A 23,283-nucleotide genomic window follows, 5' to 3' on the forward strand; every position below is an offset into this window, starting at 1 on the left:
ACACACGCTTACGTTGACAGAAAACACTCGTATTTCTCGCACTCCACTGCAGACTCCTGTCGTGAAGTTAGACGGTCGTCCCCGCTACCAGCCTGGAAATCACCTGTTGGTCTGCCACCGTTCTCTCAGCTTTTGTTTACATAGCAGCTTACCGTACATTCACCCCAACGGGACATAACTGTTTGCTCAAGGTTACCACTGCGGCCTTCATTAAAGAAAAGTCATTCACCTCCCTGTCTGCCTTTACAAGTTTCTCCCCGTAAACATCTCGCTTGCCAAACAGTTTATTAAATGGTCAAGCAAGCTAAATACAGTTCCAATGTTGTGGAGAAATTTATGCTTATAACAAAATGTGAAACTACCCGTGGGTTAGAGAGGTTTTATGTAATTATGCTGAAAACATGGACTTGTTCCTCTCGACTCGTAATGTGAGTTTATTTAAGCCAAGTGTTGAAAGTGTAGCTCTTGTCTGTTATCTCTGCATAAATAGTAAGTGTTTGTTAAAGTGTTCATTTCTGAAGTGTTACTCTCCCAAGTAAAATAATACAAGGCTTTCTCAAAATGCCTACAGGTGTCTCTAATCACTTTCTTACCAGCCAAAAGTAAAGCTGACTAACTAAATTAGCTGTCACACTCTGTCACATTGTCGCTCTGATTCACACTGTCAAACTGAAGTTTCACCGAGAGTACTCAAGAACCACTGCGAAAACTCAAGACACACTGAGAATCTCAAGAAACACTGAGAAATCAACCCCCTGGTCGCTGGGTTTTGTAAAGAGTTCTCCCCCCACCTAGAAAATAGTTCCGTGGAAGGGATGTGGCGTAATGATCTAGCCCTCAGGAGCGCTTTATCGTACATCCGTAGGTTAGAGTTTCCGAAATTTATGTACAAATCTTCCTAATTTCAGTCTGACTTACATGTAATATTGCGCCGTGGGAAATGATCACAGGATAATCCACACGACGGCGCGCGTCACTGGTGTTATTTTCTTCCGGTGAATGGCTCCATCCCGCCATGACAGTTCGTTCTTCTGGGTCCTCTTACTCCTCCGTGTGAAGTTAAATTTTATTAATTAGGCACTAATTAACCACAGATTCGCACTGATAATTTTCCAAATATTATAAAGACGTCAGGACACTGTTTTTCACCACCACACCGGGCTTCAGATCGCGAAATACTGATTGTAGATTCCCGCTTGTGACAGTTCATTCAAATTTAGAATTTTGTGATTGGCTGAGACTTTCGCGCTCTTCGTAAAGTGGATACTTCCATTTCCTCCCAAGGATTGGCGGGTATTGTCGTTGTCCCTTTTGTCCTACCTAAGTAGGTCAGGCCTCAACGCGTGATTTTCTCGTGAGAACCAGAAGAAAGTCGCCACTCCTAGGCGGTGTCATAAAATTTATTGGAAGGAGTACTCAGGGTGGTTTACAAGTTGGACGTGCTCTAAGGAGAGTTTTGTGGATTCTACCCGCCGCCTGACTGGCGCCAGAAAGTTCCTTTGTGATTGCTAGTTTGCCAGCCTACTGTAGTATCCCATATGCGAAATATTCAACTTTTAATTTGTAAATTAATTACGTAAATTCGCTTATGGGTGCAATATATATATATATATATATATATATAAAATACGGATGGTTAAGCAAGTTCATACAAACCAGTAGGCCAATCTACCCAGAATGTTCTGGATTATATGCAACGCGGAAAATGAATTACTGTCATTTTGATGGAGAGTTCATTTTCTGTTCTTCAGCGATATAGTTTTGTCGATCTAAATACTTTCTATTAACGAGAAGATGTGAGGGACATATGATGGTAATATTCCTTCGGCTGTCACCTTAGGAAGAAAACAAAGAGCGCATGGTAGAACATAAATTTCTCGCAAGCACATCTGCGTATGGGGCAGTCTATCGAGTACGGTTCACAAGCTCCTGAAACAGTTTAGCTGTATGGCTAATGTTATTCGATTATTCTGAGCAATGGGGATGTAAGGACTTGCAGTTCGCATTAGCTCTGATTAACCCAGCAAATTAAGAAATATAGGTGTACTAGCAAGATACCCATGCTTTACTACTGTTTTAAACTGAAAGTTAGCCGGATGAGTGGCTCTGACGTTTGAGACGCTGGCCTTCCGACCCCAAATTGGCAGGTCGATCCTGGCTCAGTCCGGTGGTATACGTCAGCCTCGTGTCGGTAAATTTACAGGCATATAAAAGAACTCCTGCGTGAATAAATTCCGGCACCTCGGCGTCTCTGAACACCGTCAGAAGTAGTCAGTGGGACATAAAAACAATGAAATGAAATGAAATGAAGTGGCGTATGGCTTTTAGTGCCGGAAGTGTCCGAGGACAAGTTCGGCTCGCCAGATGCAGGTCTTTTGATTTGACTCCCGTAGGCGACCTGCGCGTCGTGATGAGGATGAAATGATGATGACGACGCAAACACCCAGCCCCCGTGCCAGCGAAATTAACCAATTATGTTTAAAATTCCAGATCCTGCCGGGAATCGAGCCCGAGACCTCTGTGACCAAAGGCCGGCACGCTAACCATTTAGCCATGGTGCCGGACATAAAAAAAATAACATCTTTATTTATTAAACTGAAAGTTAGCTCTGAAAGTTTTAAATTTTTGAGAGTCCGCTGTTGGCTGAGCTTGTAATGTACCCCCTCAGTTCTTACGTCAAACGTTTTAGGCGGAACGATTGTTTATTTTCGGATCCAACACTCACTTGCACCCCGTAGAATTAGAATATTTTAAAACCCTGTCTTACACTGGCCGAAAATGAAATTCCAACATCAAGAAAGTGTTGTGCTAGATAAACGAAATTCACGAAGCGTGTTTGCACATCTGGAAGATAATGCTTATTCAAGTTGCACGCTAGTCGACAAAGAGGGGTGCTACTAGCGCCAATATGACCTTGCAAAGAGTGAGCGTTAGACATCGTCCGATGTTGACGTTGTAAGATCGGTGTGAGTCAAGCATTCCTTTATAGTAAGCAGTATCAGCAGCTTACTGAGATTGAACGAGGCCGTGTAAGAAGGCTACCGCGATATTGCAGGATGACTTGGCAGGGATGTATCCACAGTGCATCAGTGTTGGCAACAATGGTCAGGGGAAGGCACTGTCTCAAGATGACCGGGGTCCAGCCACACACGAGCAACTACGGAGACAAAAGGCCGCTATATTCGCCGCATGGCTGTGGTGGATTGAATTGCATCTGCAGCAGCCATTCTCTTTCCCACCTATTCTAAATGAATACTGAAAAGGAGAGTGGACAAACTGCAGTCTTCCCTCTCTCCTTCTTGGATTGCTGCTTCTTTTTCATAGTAGTCGATTCTTATCACAGCAGACTGATACGAGGCACGTCCAGAAAGTAAGTTCCGTTTCAATTTATCTCCGCTGCAGCGCTGCGATTGCAGTTCCGCACATGCACGGTAGACGCTCTGTATCAAGGAGAAGAAGCGTGTGCCATTTTGAGATCGCTGTCAGCCACGTACGCTTTGTTGTGCTTGTTTACAATGTCGGTGTTGATTGAAAATCCCGCCGCTTGTGAAATCAGATCTGTGATTCGTTTTCTGAATGCTAGGAAAGTGAAACCAATTGAAATTTATCGGCAAATTTGCGAAGTTTACGGACAAAATGCGATGAGTGATTCAATGGTGAGAAGGTGGGCCCGACAGTTCAATGAAGGACGTACTGACGTGCACGATGAAGAACGAAGTGGGCGTCCATCTTTGGTTACAGAAGAACTGGTTCACGCGATTGATGACAAGATCCGGGAAAACCGCAATGGAATTTCCCCAAATCTCACGATGACTAATTAATGAAATTGTTACCGAAAAACTGAAATTTCGTAAAATTTGCTCACGTTGGGTACCAAAGATTCTTACTGAGCAACACAAAACAAAACGGATGGACAGTGCACTTCAGTTTTTGACCCGTTTTAATGAAGGCGGCGAAGAATTTCTGACACAGATAGTCACAGGAGATGAAACTTGGGTTTCTTACGACACCCCTGAAAGTAAGCGGCAATCAATGGAATGGAAGCACACTTCATCCCCAGCAACGGTTAAGCTGAAACAAACCTTGACACCTCGAAAAATGATGTGCACAGTGTTCTGGAACTGCAAAGGCATCTTAGTCATTGATTTCTTACCGCGTAGTCATACAATGAAAGCAGATGTTTATTGCAAGACACTTAGGAAATTGCGCCGCGCAATACAGGATAAATGCCGAGGATTGCTGTCAAAAGGTGTTGTTTTCCTTCACGACAACGCACGACCATACACTGCAAATGTGACGAAAAACTTCCTACAGGGATTTGACTGGGACGTGTATGATCATCCTCCGTACAGCCCTGACCTCGCTCCTAGCGACTTTCATCTGTTCTTACATTTCAAGTCTTTCCTTGGCGGTCAACACTTCAACAGTGACGAAGAGCTGAAAGAAAATGTTTCCAACTGCTTGAAGACACAGGCGGCAAACTTCTATGAAGAAGGTATACAAAAACTTGTGCCCCGCTATGACAAATGCCTGCAAAATTTCGGCAGTTATGTGGTAAAGTAGTTTAAGAGTTTTAGAATTTTGTGCAATAAATATATCTGTACACAATTTAGTTTTATTACCAAACGGAACTTACTTTCTGGACGTACCTCGTATTTGTACAGATTGTGATCTCATAAAATACACTGACTGACAGAGCAAATGCAACACCAAGAAGGAGTGGTCAGAACTTTATGCCAATTGCAGGGTAGACTGACGTCACTGAGGTATGCTCATGATGTGAAATGCGCCGCTGTGCTGCGCACGTAGCGAACGATAAATGGGACACGGCGTTGGCGAATGGCCCACTTCGTACCGTGATTTCTCAGCCGACAGTCATTGTAGAACGTGTTGTCGTGTGCCACAGGACACGTGTATAGCTAAGAATGCCAGGCCGCCGTCAACGGAGGCATTTCCAGCAGACAGACGACTTTACGAGGGGTATGGTGATCGGGCTGAGAAGGGCAGGTTGGTCGCTTCGTCAAATCGCAGCCGATACCCATAGGGATGTGTCCACGGTGCAGCGCCTGTGGCGAAGATGGTTGGCGCAGGGACATGTAGCACGTGCGAGGGGTCCAGGCGCAGCCCGAGTGACGTCAGCACGCGAGGATCGGCGCATCCGCCGCCAAGCGGTGGCAGCCCCGCACGCCACGTCAACCGCAATTCTTCAGCATGTGCAAGACACCCTGGCTGTTCCAATATCGACCAGAACAATTTCACGTCAATTGGTTGAAGTAGGCCTGCACTCCCGACGTCCGCTCAGAAGACTACCATTGACTCCACAGCATAGACGTGCACGCTTGGCATGGTGCCGGGCTAGAGCGACTTGGATGAGGGAATGGCGGAACGTCGTGTTCTCCGATGAGTCACGCTTCTGTTCTGTCAGTGATAGTCACCGCAGACGAGTGTGGCGTCGGCGTGGAGAAAGGTCAAATCCGGCAGTAACTGTAGAGCGCCCTACCGCTAGACAACGCGGCATCATGGTTTGGGGCGCTATTGCGTATGATTCCACGTCACCTCTAGTGCGTATTCAAGGCGCGTTAAATGCCCACCGCTACGTGCAGCATGTGCTGCGGCCGGTGGCACTCCCGTACCTTCAGGGGCTGCCCAATGCTCTGTTTCAGCAGGATAATGCCCGCCCACACACTGCTCGCATCTCCCAACAGGCTCTACGAGGTGTACAGATGCTTCCGTGGCCAGCGTACTCTCCGGATCTCTCACCAATCGAACATGTGTGGGATCTCATTGGACGCCGTTTGCAAACTCTGCCCCAGCCTCGTACGGACGACCAACTGTGGCAAATGGTTGACAGAGAATGGAGAACCATCCCTCAGGACACCATCCGCACTCTTATTGACTCTGTACCTCGACGTGTTTCTGCGTGCATCGCCGCTCGCGGTGGTCCTACATCCTACTGAGTCGATGCCGTGCGCATTGTGTAACCTGCATATCGGTTTGAAATAAACATCAATTATTCGTCCGTGCCGTCTCTGTTTTTTCCCCAACTTTCATCCCTTTCGAACCACTCCTTCTCGGTGTTGCATTTGCTCTGTCAGTCAGTGTATATTTCTAGTATGATATTTGCCTCTATTACAGAATTGATGTTCTAGTGTTAGAAGATTCTGACTGATATACGGCCATAGAAAGCAAGCCAGAGCTAACCCAGTTCTTAAAATTTAAATTGTAGGCCAAGAATAATTTATTCACTAATTGAATTATATTTTATAAGGTTTCAAAACCGCTTTATTCTTATCATCATCATCATTATTCTTGAGGAAATCGGAGATAAGATGATTGAAGGAGACTTTGTTAGAACAAAATTTCTCAAGTAATTACATCTAATTGTCTTGAAAACTCTTCTTATCGCTATCGGTTTTGTATTACTTCTCAAGATTACAAATAAATAAGAATCAGGCAAGAAAAACCATTTACATTAACGCCATGAAAGAGAAGAGGACGGTAAAGGTTTCCACTTTCAGTAACCCCTGGTACTACCTGGAGGAATGGAGTGGTTAGCTCTATGCCAAGTCACCTTTGCCCACAGGAATTAACTTTTCACTCATTTTTGATGTAGGCTGAGTGAACTTCGGGGTCATATGCCACTCTGTAAGTGGAAGTCTCGTTTTCAATTTTCAAATTATTGGTAGGGAATCGAACCTACGTATTTCCAGATGAACTAGTTCATCTTTGCCACCTCAGGTAGGCAGGCACCACTCAGTAAACAAAACTAAACAAACTCTGCGGCACACAAATCCCACTGCATTCGAGCCACATGGTTTCCAGACACTACAATGCACCTGGGCAGCGAGACGAGGTCCTCAGTTGTATATCTCGCTTTCATCGAGCGGGTTCGCTACCTTTTTCTCCAGAAAATCATAAGGCGAAATACCGAGGCTAAGTGGACCCCTTCTAACCCTCAAGCCGGGATCGAAACCTTGGTCAAGCAAGGAATCTGAGTAAGGGGAAGGGACGCTATTTCTAAACCACCGGGTGAAATTAGTTATGATTCAACAATGTGATCTAATATTGAATGCACACTTTGCTATTGGCCGGGATGAGTGGCTCAGACGGTTGAGGCGCTGGCCTTCTGACCCCAACTTGGCAGGTTCGATCCTGGCTCAGTTCGGTGGTATTTGAAGGTGCTCAAATACGTCAGTCTCGTGTGGGTAGATTTACCGTCACGTAAAAGAACTCCTGCGGGACTAAATTCCGGCACCTCGGCGTCTCCGAAAACCGTAATAGAGTAGTTGGTGGGACGTGAAGCAAATAACATTATCATTGCAATTGTATCACAAAAAAGTATAGTCAAGCAAATTATGACTTGAAAATTGTGCTTTTCACACCAAATTGTTAATGTCTTCTGATGAATGGACGGAAATAAATGAGTGGAGTTCATTGACCCAAAATATCGTCGCTGTTACCCCAAAAACTCGTAATTCCAGTGGTCATCGAAATCGAGGTTTTGAGTTTACTGAAGGAAAAATATGAGTAAACGAATGTAAACAATATTATAATGCTCATGTTTCAGCTAATACAAAACCTCGTAAATTGGACATGTCATGTTCAAGGTTTTGCTGTTTTAATGCGTTAGCAAAAAACTAGGTATTCTGTACATACACGGTTTTGTTGTTTTAATGCAATAATTCATAACCTCGTAAATTCATGACTAGATCATTAATTTTTTTTTTTTTTGCTAGTTGTTTTACGTCGCACCAACACAGATAGGTCTTACGGTGACGATGGAACAGGAAAGAGCTAGGAGTGGGAAGGAAGCGGCCGTGGCCTTAATTAAGGTACAGCCCTAGCATTTGCCTCGTGTGAAAATGGGAAACCACGGAAAACCATTTTCAGGGCTGCCGACAGTGGGGTTCGAACCTACTATCTCCCGAATACTGGATACTGGCCGCACTTAAGCGACTGCAGCTATCGAGCTCTGTAATCATTAAATTAGGCATATTGCATCGATAATGAATTTTCTTTTTCAAATTATTTACGTCGCACCGACACAGATAGGTCTTACGGCGACAATGGGATAGGAAAGGCTTAGGAGTGGGAAGGATTCAGCCGTGGCCTTAAGTAAGCTCCAGCCCCAGCATTTGCCTGGTGTGAAAATAGGAAACCATGGAAAAACATCTTCAGGGCTGCCGACAGTGGGCTCGAACCCAGCTGCGCGCCCCTAACCGCACGGCCAACTCGCCCGGTCGACAATGAATTAATGCCGATATCCCATATATCCATTTTATATTATATAATTTTAAATTTTTAATTATTTTCACCACAATAATGTTCTTTATGTGCAATAACATGACATTTATTAATATTCGTTCTAATTCGTATCGAAAAGTTAGGTTATATATATATATTTTTTGTCCTTTACACTTCTGAAGATGCACAGTTTTGAATTAACAGCGGCGATATGCTTGTCAGTAAGCAGAACATAGCATAGTGCTTATTTTATAACATAGTGTTTATTTGGTTTGGAGGTCGTATCCTATGATAAAGAAGTAATCACAAATTTTTTATTTCTTTTGGTTAACTTTAATCAGATTCAGGTACGAAATGTTCAATCAGTGCCTAAATTCTCATAAATATGACCGTACATATAGGCACCAACTACATCGGGGCAAGAAATTCGTCACTACCGGACATCGCACCCGACCAAATAAACTCATCGCTGGGGAAATGGATTTGTATAGATCAATACTTTAATACTACTCTACGTGAAAATAATCCATTATATCAAGCGATCATTTCATATGATGGTCTTGGTTGTATGGTTTAGCATGGTTATTAATAATTCCCGGATTTATAAGCAAAATCAAACAGTAAAATAAGCAAGCAAATGTCCATGAAAAATGGAAAAATAAGCTCAAACTAAGCAATAAGATATAGCCTACACGAAAATCTAATGAATTATTTGTTTAAAGAGTTCCTAAATTATTAATTGCTATTAAAGTATAGAAGGAGGTTATTCTGAGATTTTCCTATGTATGCACCTGTTTGTGAATAATAATAATAATAATAATAATAATAATAATAATAATAATAATAATAATAATAATAATAATAATAAAGTTACGGTATTTACGCCCAAATAACTACTTTTACGGTTTTCGAAGATGTCGAGGTGCCGGAATTTAGTCCCACTGGAGTTATTTAACGTTCCAGTAAATCTACTGACACGAGACTGACGTATTTGAGAACCTTCAAATACCACCGGACTGAGCCAGGATCGAACCTGATAAGTTGGGGTCGAAAGGCCAGCGCCTCAACAGTCTGAGCCATTCAGCTTGGCAGTGAAAAATTATTCGTACAGTGAAAATGTTCTTTCAACGTCGCATGGCGTCGCAGGTGCATGTGAAATGCACCACAATTATTCTCTTCCGGTGAATTCTCCTTTAATAAGTGTTTCTTAACAACGTACATTTTTAGAGATTTGAGACATTGTTTCTTATCCGGAACTTTTCAGTAATACCTTACTGAGCTTGTAGAACGCAATTTTAACTACACTGTATATTTCTACAGACAAAATTGCTGAAATTTCGTCTATCAGAAAAAATGAATGTTCCAAGGATATAGAGCAGGTATTTTAGTGGATCGGTTATGGATGCACTGTAGCTTTATTTGGATGCCAATTTTAGCAAAACATTCCTGGACTGTGTTAACGCTGGTCGCTTCTTCTGCATTTAAAGGTATAACAAAGTTTCACTTCATTGAAATGTTCCGCATAGTATGACACAGCCTGTAACTGCGAATCCCTTCCGAGTTAAAACTGGCTGAGGAGGTAAAGGCAAGTTCGGAATAATTTCACGAATATTTTGATTTCTAATGTGTGCCTTAACAGCTAGTTTCTTCATGCTGGAGACAAGAAGGTCCACAGTTCTAACAGTTTCAGTGATACGATGCAAACTGTGGGTAAGGCAGGTGTGGTGAATTAATTTAGGGTAGGGAACGTTTAATCCAGCTCCCGCTCTAGCAATATATGGAATAGCATCACCGATAAACAACAATAAATTGTCCTACCGTACCTCTTCTGTCACAAGAAAGTTAACGAGCCATTGAAAAGTTTTGCTACAGTGGAATTATATAGTCGGACAAGTCGTTCTCCAGGATCATCCTGATTATTACAAATTACATCTTGATAACACTGGAAGAGAATTTTTTATGCAATGCAGATTCCTTGGGAGCCCTTCTGTTCGTGTATTTAAACAAGTCCCGAAGCTGTTCATTATTTAATTTCCAGACTGTGAAATATACTTAAAATATTTAAGTTCTGTGTCTCTTAAGTATATACATTTTTATTATCATAATATTTAGAAAAGCCAGTACCTTGCCGACAAGCTGATTTATTATTGTTGTATAATTTGATGATAAAATGTGCTCACCTGTCACTTTGTGGTAGAGGAAAACCGTCTAGGCTCCAGTAGACCTGAGGCGTGGGCTGACCAGTCGCTACACACTTAAGGGATACGTCTGGACCGGGCTGAAGTGTCTGCTCGATGAACTTGTAGAGCAGCTGAGGTTTGGAGGCTGAAACACACAGAGAGTTCAATTATGTAAGAGGATGCCGAAGAAAGAACTTCATCCGTGTGAGAAGAAAGCAACACTATGACTGTGTTATGTCACTTTATTCACATTTCAACCTAGAGTTTATATAGCTTGATGACATTACGTGATCAATAATACAGATCAAACAAAACAATAGACGCCAAGTACAGAAGGTGCTTAGCGCCACATTAATATACAGTATACTCCCCTCGGGCATGTATTCTCGCATGTAGACGACCATGCAGGGGATGAATATCATCCTGCGGTATAGTGTTCCAAGTCTCTTGCATCTGCTGTCGCAATTGGGCAAGTGTTTTTCAAATTGCTTTAAGTTGCATCGACACAGGTAGGTCTTATGGTGACGATGGGATAGGAAAGGACTAGGAGCGGGAAGGAAGCGACCGTGGCCTTAATTAAGTTGCATCCGCATTGGGCTGGCGTGGAAATGGGAAACTACGGAAAGCCATCTTTAGGGTTGCCAACATTGGGGTTCGAACCCATTATCTCTCGAATGAAAGCTGACAGCTACGTGACCCAAATAACGCAGCCACTCGTTCGGTGTGTGGCCGAACAGACTGGGTCAGATATCGTCCCATCATGTCCCAAACATGTTCAATGGAAAAGAGGTCTGGGGATCGTGCTGGCCAGGGCAGTTGTTGCACTCCACGACGAGTATGCAGCGTAATAGCAACAGTATACAAACGGAGATTGTCCCGCTGAAACAGTTCATCACCCTCTTCTTACAAGAATGGCGGTAGGACTGGTAGAACAATATCCTGGATGTAGCAGACACTGTTTAACGGACCCTCCACAAACACAAAAGGTGAACGGGAACTGTAGCTTATTGCTCCCTATCCGCCATCATGCCAGCAGTTAGCCCGTGTGTCGGAGAACGAAAACACATTGGAAGATGACAGTCGCCAAGTCTACATTGCTTTCGAATTTTCACACCAGGCAAATTCTGGGGCTGTGCCTTAGTTAAGGCCACGTCCGCTTCCTTCCCACTCCTAAGCCCTTCCTATCTCATCGTCGCCATAAGACCTAACTGTGTCGATGCGACGTAAAACAAATTGTAATGAAAAGAAGAAGTATCCATCGTACACGTCAACGGCCATCACTTCCATCAAGGCAGAACCTACTGTCATCCCTAAACAAAGCAGAGCACTATTTCGTTCTCCACGTGAACCTTGCCCGAAACCCTAGGAGACGTGTACGACGGTGTTGGGGCAGAATAAGAAGCCGGGCCAAAGGTAAACTTGTTCTTAGTCCTCCTCCAAGTAGACGGTCCCCAATGATACGTGCGCACATCCCAGTTGTCACATTCACTCGGATCTCTGTAGTGGATGTTTTAACGTCTGCCAGAGATGCCCTAACAATACGCTGGTTTTGACGTAGACCCGTCCTGAACATGGTCTAAACTTGTGGGCCTGTTCAACTGATCACCATTGGTAACATCACCACATCGTAACCGACGTGTACAGCAATACGGCACGAAGTCTCACGGTGCGACTTCCCTCAAACCCCTGTAATTGCACAACAGGGGCAAATAACCGTGTTCGAGGCATGGCTATCGCGTGCCTGCTACACATAAACAATATCCAACATTCCTGATGCACACGTTACTGTCTGGCTTGCGGCTGGACACAGTATACCGAAGGGAATGGTACCGCGCCATTCTTTGGCTAATGTCCTTGAATTATTCATCAGTTTAACTACAATCCTATAGCATGCAACTATTGGACACACGTTCAGTTGGACATCCTTCTTTATAATGCCGCAGTTCCTTTCTGAATGTGTGTGTATGTGATTAGAAGTGTGAATAACCAGATATTCCTTTTAGTTTTACTCATTAGTGTAGAGAGCTAACGAAATTACATTCTCGCCAATTGTCTGGTTACCTTCCTAACAGCTGTTAGGCCCGAGCTAATATCTGCTTCATTTCCGATCCTTCGTACATACAGTGACTCACATAATTATTCGGACACGTTAATTATAGCCTTTGCTACACACTGGCACTAGGGTTCAGAGAAAATATTGTACACGCAAACTAGTTTCTGATAGAACCCAGTTTGACAGATTCAACACGGCGTTGAAATGTGTACTTTTAGAAAACAGAGGACCAGTGACCCTAGAACCTCAGGACGCAGTTAACGTGCTTCAACAAAATTATTCGCACACAAGTCAGTTGCCGTGCAGAGGTCGTTTGTAGAAGAGCCACGGACAGTGTGAAGGTAAACATTCAGTGAGTTAGAGTGCTGTGCAAAAATTAAGTGAAAATGGGCCGCAGAGGAAGAGCGAGTACAATCGAGCAGCAGCAGCTAGTAATTTTTCACCATGCTAAAGGTAAAAGTTGTCGTAAAATTGCTGAAATATTACAAATCAAGAAAAGTGCAGTCTCTGATATTATCACAAGATTCCGAGAGGAAGACAGGATTAAACATCTACCGCATATGGGATGTCCAAGAATTTTTCTGTGAGAGAAGTCGGTTATATAATCAGAAAAAAACAAAAATGAACCCAGGTTAGGAGCTGTAAAACTCGCTGCTGAGATTGCCACAGACACCGGAAAGAAATTGCATGCCAAAACAATACGGTGAATCCCAAGAAGGAGTAACTTGCACGGCCGTATTGCAAGAAGCAAGCCCTACATAAATCAAATAAATCGATGAAAGAGAATGCCGTTTGCGAAATGAGAAGACAATGAGTGTTGGAATGACGTTATATTTACTGATGAGAACAAATTTAACATATTTCAGTCTGATGGGAGGATAACAGTTTGGCAGCGTCCAAATACTCAGCTTCAAGACAAAAATCTGAAAACAACTGTGAAGCATGGTGGTGGACATGTAATTGTGTGAGGGTGTATGCCGGCGAATGGAGTTGGTGAATAGTTTTTTTCTACTGAGGGTAAAATGATCCACTTTCAATACCTAAGAATATTGAGGTACAATATGGAAAAGAGTGCCGAAAAGATGGTGATTGGTGAACATTTTCAGTTTTATAATATCAAGAAAACGACCCAAAGCATATGGCCTGAAATGTAAGGATGTAGTTATTGTTTATTTGACTTACCCCTCAGTCACAAAACGTCGATGTGATTGAGAATCTTTTGGATAAACTTGATAAAGAAATAAGAAAGACAACAATCACATCTATAGAACAGCTAAAAAACCCGACTTCAAGAAGAGTGACAGAAGATATGTCCCGTTTACACCCAGAAATTAGTGACGAGCATGCCAAGTCGACTCAGGGAAGTAATTCGAACGACAGGAGAGCCCGCCACTTACTAATAATAATGTTATTTGTTTTACGTCCCACTAACTACTTTTTAAGGTCTTCGGAGACGCCGAGGTGCCGGAATTTAGTCCCGCAGGAGTTCTTTTACGTGCCAGTAAATCTACCGACACGGGGCTGTCGTATTTGAGCACCTTCAAATACCACCGGACTGAGCCAGGATCGAACCTGCCAAGTTGGGGTTAGAAGGCCAGCGCCTTAACCGTCTGAGCCACTCAGCCCGGCCGCCACTTACTGGATCTATATGATCATAAGTAAAAAAAGGAAAGTGTCCGAATAATTTTGTGCAATATTGGTTTTGGTTTTGATTTTCTTTTCTAATTATTATATTTTCATTGACAGTGTTCGTTAGAAGAATGATGGACGTTTAGTTTTTATATTCCTTACAGAAACTTGTATTTAATTTATATCAGTGCTTTATTATTACTGAAATAAAAATCCAAAGGAAAATATAATAAATCCATGTCTGTCCGAATAATTATGCGATTTACTGTACCTTACGATAGTTACCACGTCGTCAGACCCTCCTTCTTTCTATTGGTGTAGACGAGCATAGTTTTGAACGAGTACCTGGGTTCCGTATTGTCAAGTAGAAGTGAAGTGGAGAAAGAGGTATGACAGTGAATAACAAAAGCTATCCGCGTCCTTTACAGCCTGAACCAACCTATTCAAATCACGTGTAATAAGTAATGAGATCCACCTAGTCATGGTGTTCGCACGGCCGGTACTTATGTACGGTTCTAAAACAAGGGAAACTCCACCAACAACTGAGGAGAAAATTCGTGCCTTTTAGAATAAGGAACTCAGTAAGATTTATGGACCCGTTTACAAGATCGTGGAAGGAAGATAGGAAGAGGACTTACACCAACGGTTTGGAAAGCCAAATATCAGTAGGATGATAGGAATGTGGAGGCTGAAGTAGTTCGGACATACAGTTTGAGCAGACAGATCCCTCTTATGTCTAGTACTCCACTCTCAACCGGATGGGAAACGGCCAAGACGCAATGGGAAAATCACGTGATGGCAGCTTGGAGCAGGTAGAGCCGACGAGAGACTGACAACGATGGGTCGGCATCTGCAATAGATATCAACGGCTGCGACTTTATTACCTTCCATCTGATTGATATTTGCGTAACCTGTAATTTATATGTGTGCTGTACGTGTTCCTTTTTGGGGTCTTAATGACCTGTAAGAAGCAATAAATGGTGATTTTTTCCCTCGTTATCAACAATATGTATTTTGTATAATTCCTTGTAATGTACTGTTTCCATGTAATTGTTTATTGTTGTGTAATTTATGTTTGATTTCATTGCCATACAGACATTACAACCGGGATATCTCCCAACTGCAATGTAATTCCTAATTTTCTACCCGTCGAGTTAGCCTTACTGAGTTGCATGAAACATATTAATGATTTCACTTCATTTACAGCTTATCAAAGGCCAATGATACGTAGCTTGAGAAAACAGTAACATTCCCTACTGAGGATGAAAATATTGTGTTTAGTCTATAGATCCATAACAGTCTGTTTTTAACGACATGTAGAAAATACCTTGCCATCATAAAGACACAGTAAACATTTTACAGCAATTATTTTTTTATCTTTGTAACGATGCTAGTACAGACCAGTATTAATGAAGCTCATGGCTACGATGATGGATACCAGTACATACTCAAAATCGAATAATCCGGAGCACAAAAGTAAACAGAAAGAGAAAAACTGGTAATGAAAAACAAGTAAAGTACAAGTTGAAAAATATAAGCCAATGCGTTCTTGGAGGTGGCCTATCTCGTCTCTTAATTCCGCATAGCCTATATAATATCTCGTAAGTCCTGGAAGTCTGATGGCAAGGCCGGTTAGTGTGTTGTTTATATTCAAGCGATAAGAGAATAATTTCGCAGGTGTCCTATATACTACTACTACTACTACTACTACTACTACTACTACTTTTTAACAATGAGGTTCCGTTATTTCAGTCCTCTTGTAAAAGGCCAATGCTATGTTCTTGCTGTACATCTCCATTATCATTAAAAGTAAGGAAGCTTATAGTTTCAGGTGCTCGTTGATATCGTGATCATAGTCCTGGGATCTCTTCTTTTAAGTAAAATCTGTACCACTGGAACATTACTACTCATTTTATAAATCCAATGTACACTGACCACGGTGTGAAGCCACCAACGAAGTCTCTCGACAATCACGCCCCATCTACATTATTATTATTATTATTATTATTATTATTATTATTATTATTATTATTATTATTATTATTATCATCATTATTATTTTACGATGTTCCACAATATGGGGTAGATGGACACTTTTTCATAATTATTTGACTCAAACTAGTGAGCATAATAGATAATCTGTATATATAAAATAACTTGTCCTGACTGACTGACTGACTGACTGACTGACTGACTGACTGACTGACTGACTGACTGACTGACTGACTGATTCATCATCGCCGAGCCAAAACTACTGGACATAAAGAAATTAAATTTTGAGGATGCATTTATAGTACAATGTAGGTGATCGCTAAGGGAGGATTTTTTGGATATTCCGTCGCTAAGGGGGTGAAAAGGGGGGTGAAATTTTAAAATGAGTATATCTATATCTCAAAACATTGAAAGTTTTCAGATGTAAAAATGGGTATTTAGAATCTCCTTTAAAAATAAGGAAACACATATTTTTTGTTTTCGGAAAATCCCAACAGGAGGGGTGAAAAAGGGTGGAAAATGGGTTGAATGCCTTTAATGAGGATACTTATATCTTACAAGCTGAAGATATTACAGACCTGAAAATTGATATTTGGGATCTCCTTTGAAAATAAAGAAACGCTTATTTTTTGTTTTTGGAAAATACAAGTAATGGGAGGGTAAAGGGGGGGGGGTTATTTTTTAAAATGAGTGTATCTACATCTCAAAACTATAAAAGATTACAGATGTAAAAATTGGTATTTAGAATCTCCTTTAAAAATGTACCAGGAGGTACACCTCTTCGCCGCACATTTAAATCTTGCGTCTAAAAGAACTCTTCTACAGGAGAAACACTGAACTTGAAACTAGACCTATTTAAACCTCTACTCAGAAGATGTCACTACCGTAATTTTGTTATTGTGAAGTTTCCAGTACTGTATGGAATTCTACGTGTTTTGTTTACCATTTATCAAGAAGTTTGGACATTATCTCATAAATGTCGATGCTAGAAAACTATAATCTTGCACCCTGGTGCGAAGTGAAAGAACGTTTTTGAAGAAGTTTTGTATTCATAAATTTTATTTTACTAATTGATGTTCATTTATTTTGGGTTGGCAATATTTATCTTCTCTTTCCGCCAGTTTTGAATCCAGCCAATACCTAATTTTTGTAATTAATTTCCAACCAATCCTGTATTTCTTCTTCGATTCTGAGGGCCACTTTCAAATTTGACCAATAAAATTCTGTGGGTGTGTCTTAATTATTCATGACAGGTCTCGAACTTTCCCCGAGGGTTTATATACTGCGGATTTTCACGCCTCTTGGCCATTTGATCAACATCTAACTAAGTGTATGTGTGTCAAGCAGGAGGCGGGAGGCACCTCTTTCCCAGGCAGCAGTTCTTCAGCAAGGTAATGGCCGTTTAACATCTTTATTTCTTGCTAGCTCCGCAGTTTAACCCGAGGGATAGGTCCGAAATTTTAATATGTAACCAACTTCTCTAAATTGTAAGTTCTGCCGGTTAATGTGAAAATTTCATAAAATCTGTAACTGTAATTCGGGGATAGAAAGTGATTTATCCTCTCGAGCTCCCCTTCATAATTGGTTTGAGGTGACTACGTTTTATAACCGGTTTTCTTTCTTTCCGTAATGTCTTAAATTATTCTTATACGAGTCACCTCCATAGTTTGGGAATAGACCCTGTTTCATCGGCCAAGTGCCCTTTAGGTTTTAAGTGTTCATATCTAGGAGCGCAAGCATTCGCCTCCTTTCGTTTGTGTTTCGGGCCATTTACTTAACCTATTCTTTTCCGCTACGGCCCAATAGGTTGGGTACTAGATACCCCTATTTCAAATTTTGTAAGTTGGGCCATGGAAGGCCAAAAGGGTGTAAGATATTTTTGGTGTCGCCTTGTATAGGCGTGGAAAACGGAGAGCACGTTAGCTCTTTTTCAAGTGTTGTAAAAGTGCCTCTAGGAGGCTTGATATTGTGAGTACGGAGCTAGTGCTCCATTTCATTGAGGGATTTCTGCCCTTGTCTAAATTTGTACCTTTGTAAATTTTGAGCTGTGTGCTCACAAATTGTGAAGCGAGGGGCTGGAAGCCCGGATTACTAAACAGTCACTAAATTTTGGATTTTCTTGCCTTGTATAAACTTTATCATGGTACCTGAAATGTCATTGTTATTTCACTAAGTGAGAAGTTGTTAAAATTTTGTTGTTAATTTTTTAAATTCCAAAGAAATATAACCTTTGTTAAAGTTTTAAATCAATTCATGAATTTGTAGTTAGACCCATTCACCCCGGCACCTTCTTTCACCTGCTGATCCACGGGTAAAAGCAAAGAAACACGTATTTTTTTGTTTTCGGAAAATGCCAATAGGAGGGGTGAAAAGGGGTAAAAAAGGGTGAATGCCTTTAATGAGGACACTTATATCTCAGAAAATGAAGACATTACAGAACTGAATATTGGTATTTGTGATCTCCTTTAAAAATATAGAAACATGCATTTTTTGTTTTTGGAAAATCCAATTAATGGGTGGGGGTGAAAAGGGAGTGAATTTATAAAATGAGTGTATCTATATTTCATAAAACTTTAAAAGTTTACGGATGTAAGGATTGGTATTTAGAATCTACTTTAAATATAAAGAAACACGTTTTTTTCCCGGAAAATTCTAATAGGAAAGGTGAAAAAGGGTGAAAAATGGGTTCAATGCCTTTAATGATGATACTTATATCTCAGAAACTGAAGATATTACGGACTTTGAAAATTGGTTTTGGGATCTCCTTTAAAAATGAAGAAACACGCATTGTTTGTTTTTGGAAAATCCAATTATTGGGGTGGGGATGAAAAGGGGGGTGAATTTTAAAAATGAATGTATGCATATCCCAAAACTTTTAAACTTTACAGATGTAAAAACTGGTATTTAGAATCCCCTTTACAAATAAAGAAACACAGATTTTTTTGTTTTCAGAAAATCCTAATAGGAGGGGTGAAAAAGGGTGAAAAATGGGTTGAATGCCAAAATGAGGATACTAATATCTCAGAAACAAGACATTACTGACCTAAAAATTGGTATTTTGGGATCTCCTTTGAAAATAAAGAAACACGTATTTTTTGTTTTCGGAAAATCCCAGTAGGAGGGGTGAAAAGGGTTAGAAAGGGGTTGAAAGCCTTAAATGAGGATGCTTATATCTCAGAAACAGAAGATATTGAAGATATGAAAATTAGTATTTAGAAACTCCTTATAAAATAAGGAAACAGGATTTTTTAAAATGGAAAATCAAATTAATGGGAGTTAAACAGGAGTGACTAAATGGGGTGAATTTTTAGAAAATCTATATCTACAGTAAGTGTCAGAAACGTAAAATATTACAGAAGTAAAAATTGGTACTTTTAATCTCCTGTAAAAGTAAAGAAACATAGGTGATTTGATTTTTGAAACTCCACTTAGAGGAACTGAAAATGGGGGTGAAACGTTAAAATGAGCATTTCTACAGTATTTCTCAAAAACTTAACATGTTACCGAAGTGAAAAATAGTATTTTTATATCTATTAAATTAAAAGAAACATTTTTTTCCGAAAAATATTTGGTTGGAGGGGTAAAAGTGACTGAAATTGGGGTTGCATTATTTTAATTAGGATACTGATATCTCAAAAACTGAAGGTGTTACGGACGTGAAATTTAGTATTTGGAATCTCCTTTAAAAATTAAGAAATACATATTTGTAGTTTTTGGAAATCCACCTAAAGGAGTTGGGGGGGGGGGGAAATTGAACAATTATTTGAATTATATGTATGATAATACTATTATCTCAAAAACGAAAGATTTTGCAGACGTGAAAATTAGTATTTGGAATCTGATGTAAAATTAAAGAAATATTTATTCCTCGAAAATCCAATGAACGGCGGGGGGGGGGGGGCGAGGGGGAGGTGGAAGAATTGAAAAATTAATTGAATTAATTGTATGAAGATACTTACACCTAATAAAACTTAAAGTTGTTACAGACGTGAAAATTGGTTTTGGATCTCCTTTGAGAACAAAGAAAAAAGCGTTTTTTGGAAGAAATCATCTTGGGGGCGGGGGTGAAAAGGAGTTGAATTCCTTTTATGGGGACAAATTTCTCAAAAACTGAAGATATTAGAGTCGTGATAATTGGTATTTAGAAGATCCTTTGCTATTAAAGGAACAAGTATTTCTTGCCGGGAAATTCACTTAAGGGGGAGGGGCAGTGTGAAAGGAAGTGAGGAAAGTGAATTCTTTTTATGCGGATACTTATATCTCAGAACTGAAGGTAAGAGATGTGAATATTTTGGAATCTCCTTTAAACATAAAAAACACGCCTTTTTGTGTGTGTGTGTGTGTGGGGGGGGGAGGGTGGATCAACTTAACGGTGGTGGGGTGAATAAGGAGTTGAGGCCAATTGATTTTACTGTTCATAATGTACTTATTCTGATCATAAACTGACCATTTTAAATCTTTCCTGGGTTCGTTTTCAAGAGCAGTCTTTTCCTTTGGAGAACATGAAGTTAGATTACAGTAGATTGAGCTGGCATATAAATAAAAATTTAAAAACTTTTGAATTAAACGTTAGGAATGACATAGACCGCGCAATTTTTCACCTCTATAATAAGGTCAATAATGCACGCATGCATATCATTCCTGTCGCCAGAAATCTCGCGCACTTGCCTACGCGCGACGATGGTGCTGGTGACATTGTCAGCAATGACAATGGCAGCAGATGTAATTTACCGCCAAGTAGCGGTCTTGCATCTTGCTGTGGGGTACAGAACATCATCAATAATAATAACTGTTACGGAGTTTTTCCGTGGTAGGTAGAGGTGAATGAAGGTGCGGGTGTGAATAGGTCTCCAGCTACGAAAGCAAAATTAATTTAAAATTTAACAAGGTTATATTTTCTTTTCAAAAACAAGAAATAACAAGCATGGCAGGTACAAAGTAGCAAGTCAAAAAGGGTAGTTACAATATTTACAGGAATTGGGCTTCGCGCCCTGATTTTACACAGCTTGGGCAATCAGCTCAGTTTTACCCCAAACACGAGTTTTAACAGAGGGGCAGAAAACCCCATTCATACCTAGGAGCCCTTGCTCCAAATTACACAGAAAAGCCTCCACGAGGCATACAACACTTAATTTTCAAAAGAGCCACTCGCTCTCAAAATTTAAGCCTCTCCCAGGCCACACCAAACTCCACCTTCAAGTTGTCGTCACTGGACATAGACACAGGGGTACAATACCCAACCTACTGAGGTCTATTAAATGAAAAGGGGCAATTACATGACCTCTAAAATAACAATTTGAGAGGAGGCAATCTGCACTCCTAATACACTTGTTTTTTAAAAAACCTAATCTGGCTCTAGGCCACTAATGCAAGGGCTAATCCCATACTACCGAGGTGACTTTAGAAAAGAGCAATTTGTTTTATATTAACGAAGAATAGGTTGAGAAAATAAGTTCACCTCAAAACAATAAGAGTGGGAGCTCGAGAGGGTTAGCACTCTCTATCCCAGAAGGTAGCTTAAAAGAGAATAGAAGAAAGATTGTTACATTTTAGGAAAAGGTTACATGGTGGAACGCTTCGCACCCGCCCCGAGAGTTAAACTGCTGAGCTAGCAAAGAAAGAATTTATTAATCGGCCATTACCTTATTGATGACCGCTGCCGAGGAAAGAGGCGCTTCCCGCCTCCTGCTATGTACTTTATACACTGAAAGATGGAACAGAAGTGGCCCGGAGACCCTAAAACCAGCAGTTTAAATCCTCTCGCGGAAGTTTCTAGGCGTTAGGGGAATGAAAACACCCGCCCACAATTACTTTATTGGCTAGGGTACAGAAACATATCCAAGATGAGGGAAGATACATCGGATTGGTCGGAAATTACTAAAAGAAATTCTGGATTGGATAAATCTAAAACAAGGGGGAAAAGAGGGGTATACAGCCAACTTAAACAATAACAGAAAGAAATTTAGCAAGAAACAAACATTTGAAATAAAAATTTCTCCAACAAAATAGTTCTTTGACTCCGCACTAGGGTGCACTATTGTTGATCTTCAGTAGTGTCCTCTAGAAGAGAAAGTTCACACTTCTTACTTCAAGCGAAACAAAAACACATCAGAAATGACACAGTTCAAAAACTCAAAATTTTCCACGTGGTGACATCTTCTGAGAAGGTAAAGAATTAATAGCGTAGATAAAGTTCAGACTTCCTCCAGCAGAGGAGTTTCAACTGGCGCACATTTTAAATTAGCGGAGTGGAGGTGTACCTCCCGGTACAGACCTCCCCCCCCAAAAGTTCCTCCCGGGGTGACACATGAAATTGTTTGAAAACAAGGTCCAAGTTTTGATGTAGATATGGAGATTAATTGCCAAAAAAAAAATTTATAAGATTTTCTTAATTTGGTTTGATTTAGTTTCAAAATTTTGTTGTTGCAGATGAAGTAAAGTTTTTAAGTTTGTAGAAGTAGAATTCCGAAGATAGACTTTTAATACTTAAAAGTGATGAAAAATTTTGCAATGTCCACCAAATATTGCTGTTGAATTCCCGAGTGTAGTCATTGCTTATCGTAACTGTCCATGTAGTTGAGGTTGATGAAGTTGGATGGCCAGACCGGCTGTTGCAGCTTGCGTCCAAAGGAGGCCGCTCGGACCCCTCAAGTACCCTGAGATACCGCTCGCCCGCACCATGAGGGGAGCAGTGGTGTTGAAACACGCCGCGCCCGCGGTGAAGGAATACAGGCTGCGGGCAAGTAGCAGGACGTGCGCCGCACATCAGCCATGGCCGGGAGGAGAGCTCCGGCTCGCCGTGCACATGTCGTCCTCGCTGGGGCCGAGGGCCCCGTCCTCGAACCCAGCCGCGGCACAGCGCCGCGCGGCTGCGGGGGCACTGAAACATTTAAGCTAGGCGGCAGAATTGTGTTGGACCATCATGTTTCTTTTGAGGGCACAGGCATGTAGAGAGATTGAGGGGCCAGCGGCGTGCAGATATCCATGGCATTTCATCTAAGCCAGCCACTGTGTGTAGTGGAGCAGGAGACGGGAGCGTGGTAATGGCCGTGGCAAGGACAGGATGGCAGTTTAACAAATCGGGGGAGGTTTTACAGAAATGCTTACATATAAAATAAAATAGAAGGAGCAGAATGCCTTAAGAGTGGAACTCAAAAAAAAAATATAACCTTCATATTCCTATCA

At 41.2% G+C, this 23,283-nt stretch overlaps 1 protein-coding gene across 1 annotated transcript in view; it reads right to left on the reverse strand.

Annotated features, from left to right (window-relative positions):
- LOC136863512 (cell adhesion molecule Dscam1) overlaps positions 1-23,283 on the reverse strand; it is a 938,330-nt gene that overhangs the window by 487,816 nt on the left and 427,231 nt on the right. The window contains exon 7 of the mRNA XM_068225977.1: positions 10,425-10,569. Within this exon, the coding sequence (XP_068082078.1) occupies positions 10,425-10,569 (145 nt within the window). The remainder of the gene's footprint in view (positions 1-10,424; positions 10,570-23,283) is intronic.

This window comes from Anabrus simplex, chromosome 2 (assembly GCF_040414725.1).
Source record: "Anabrus simplex isolate iqAnaSimp1 chromosome 2, ASM4041472v1, whole genome shotgun sequence".
NCBI lineage: Eukaryota > Metazoa > Arthropoda > Insecta > Orthoptera > Tettigoniidae > Anabrus > Anabrus simplex.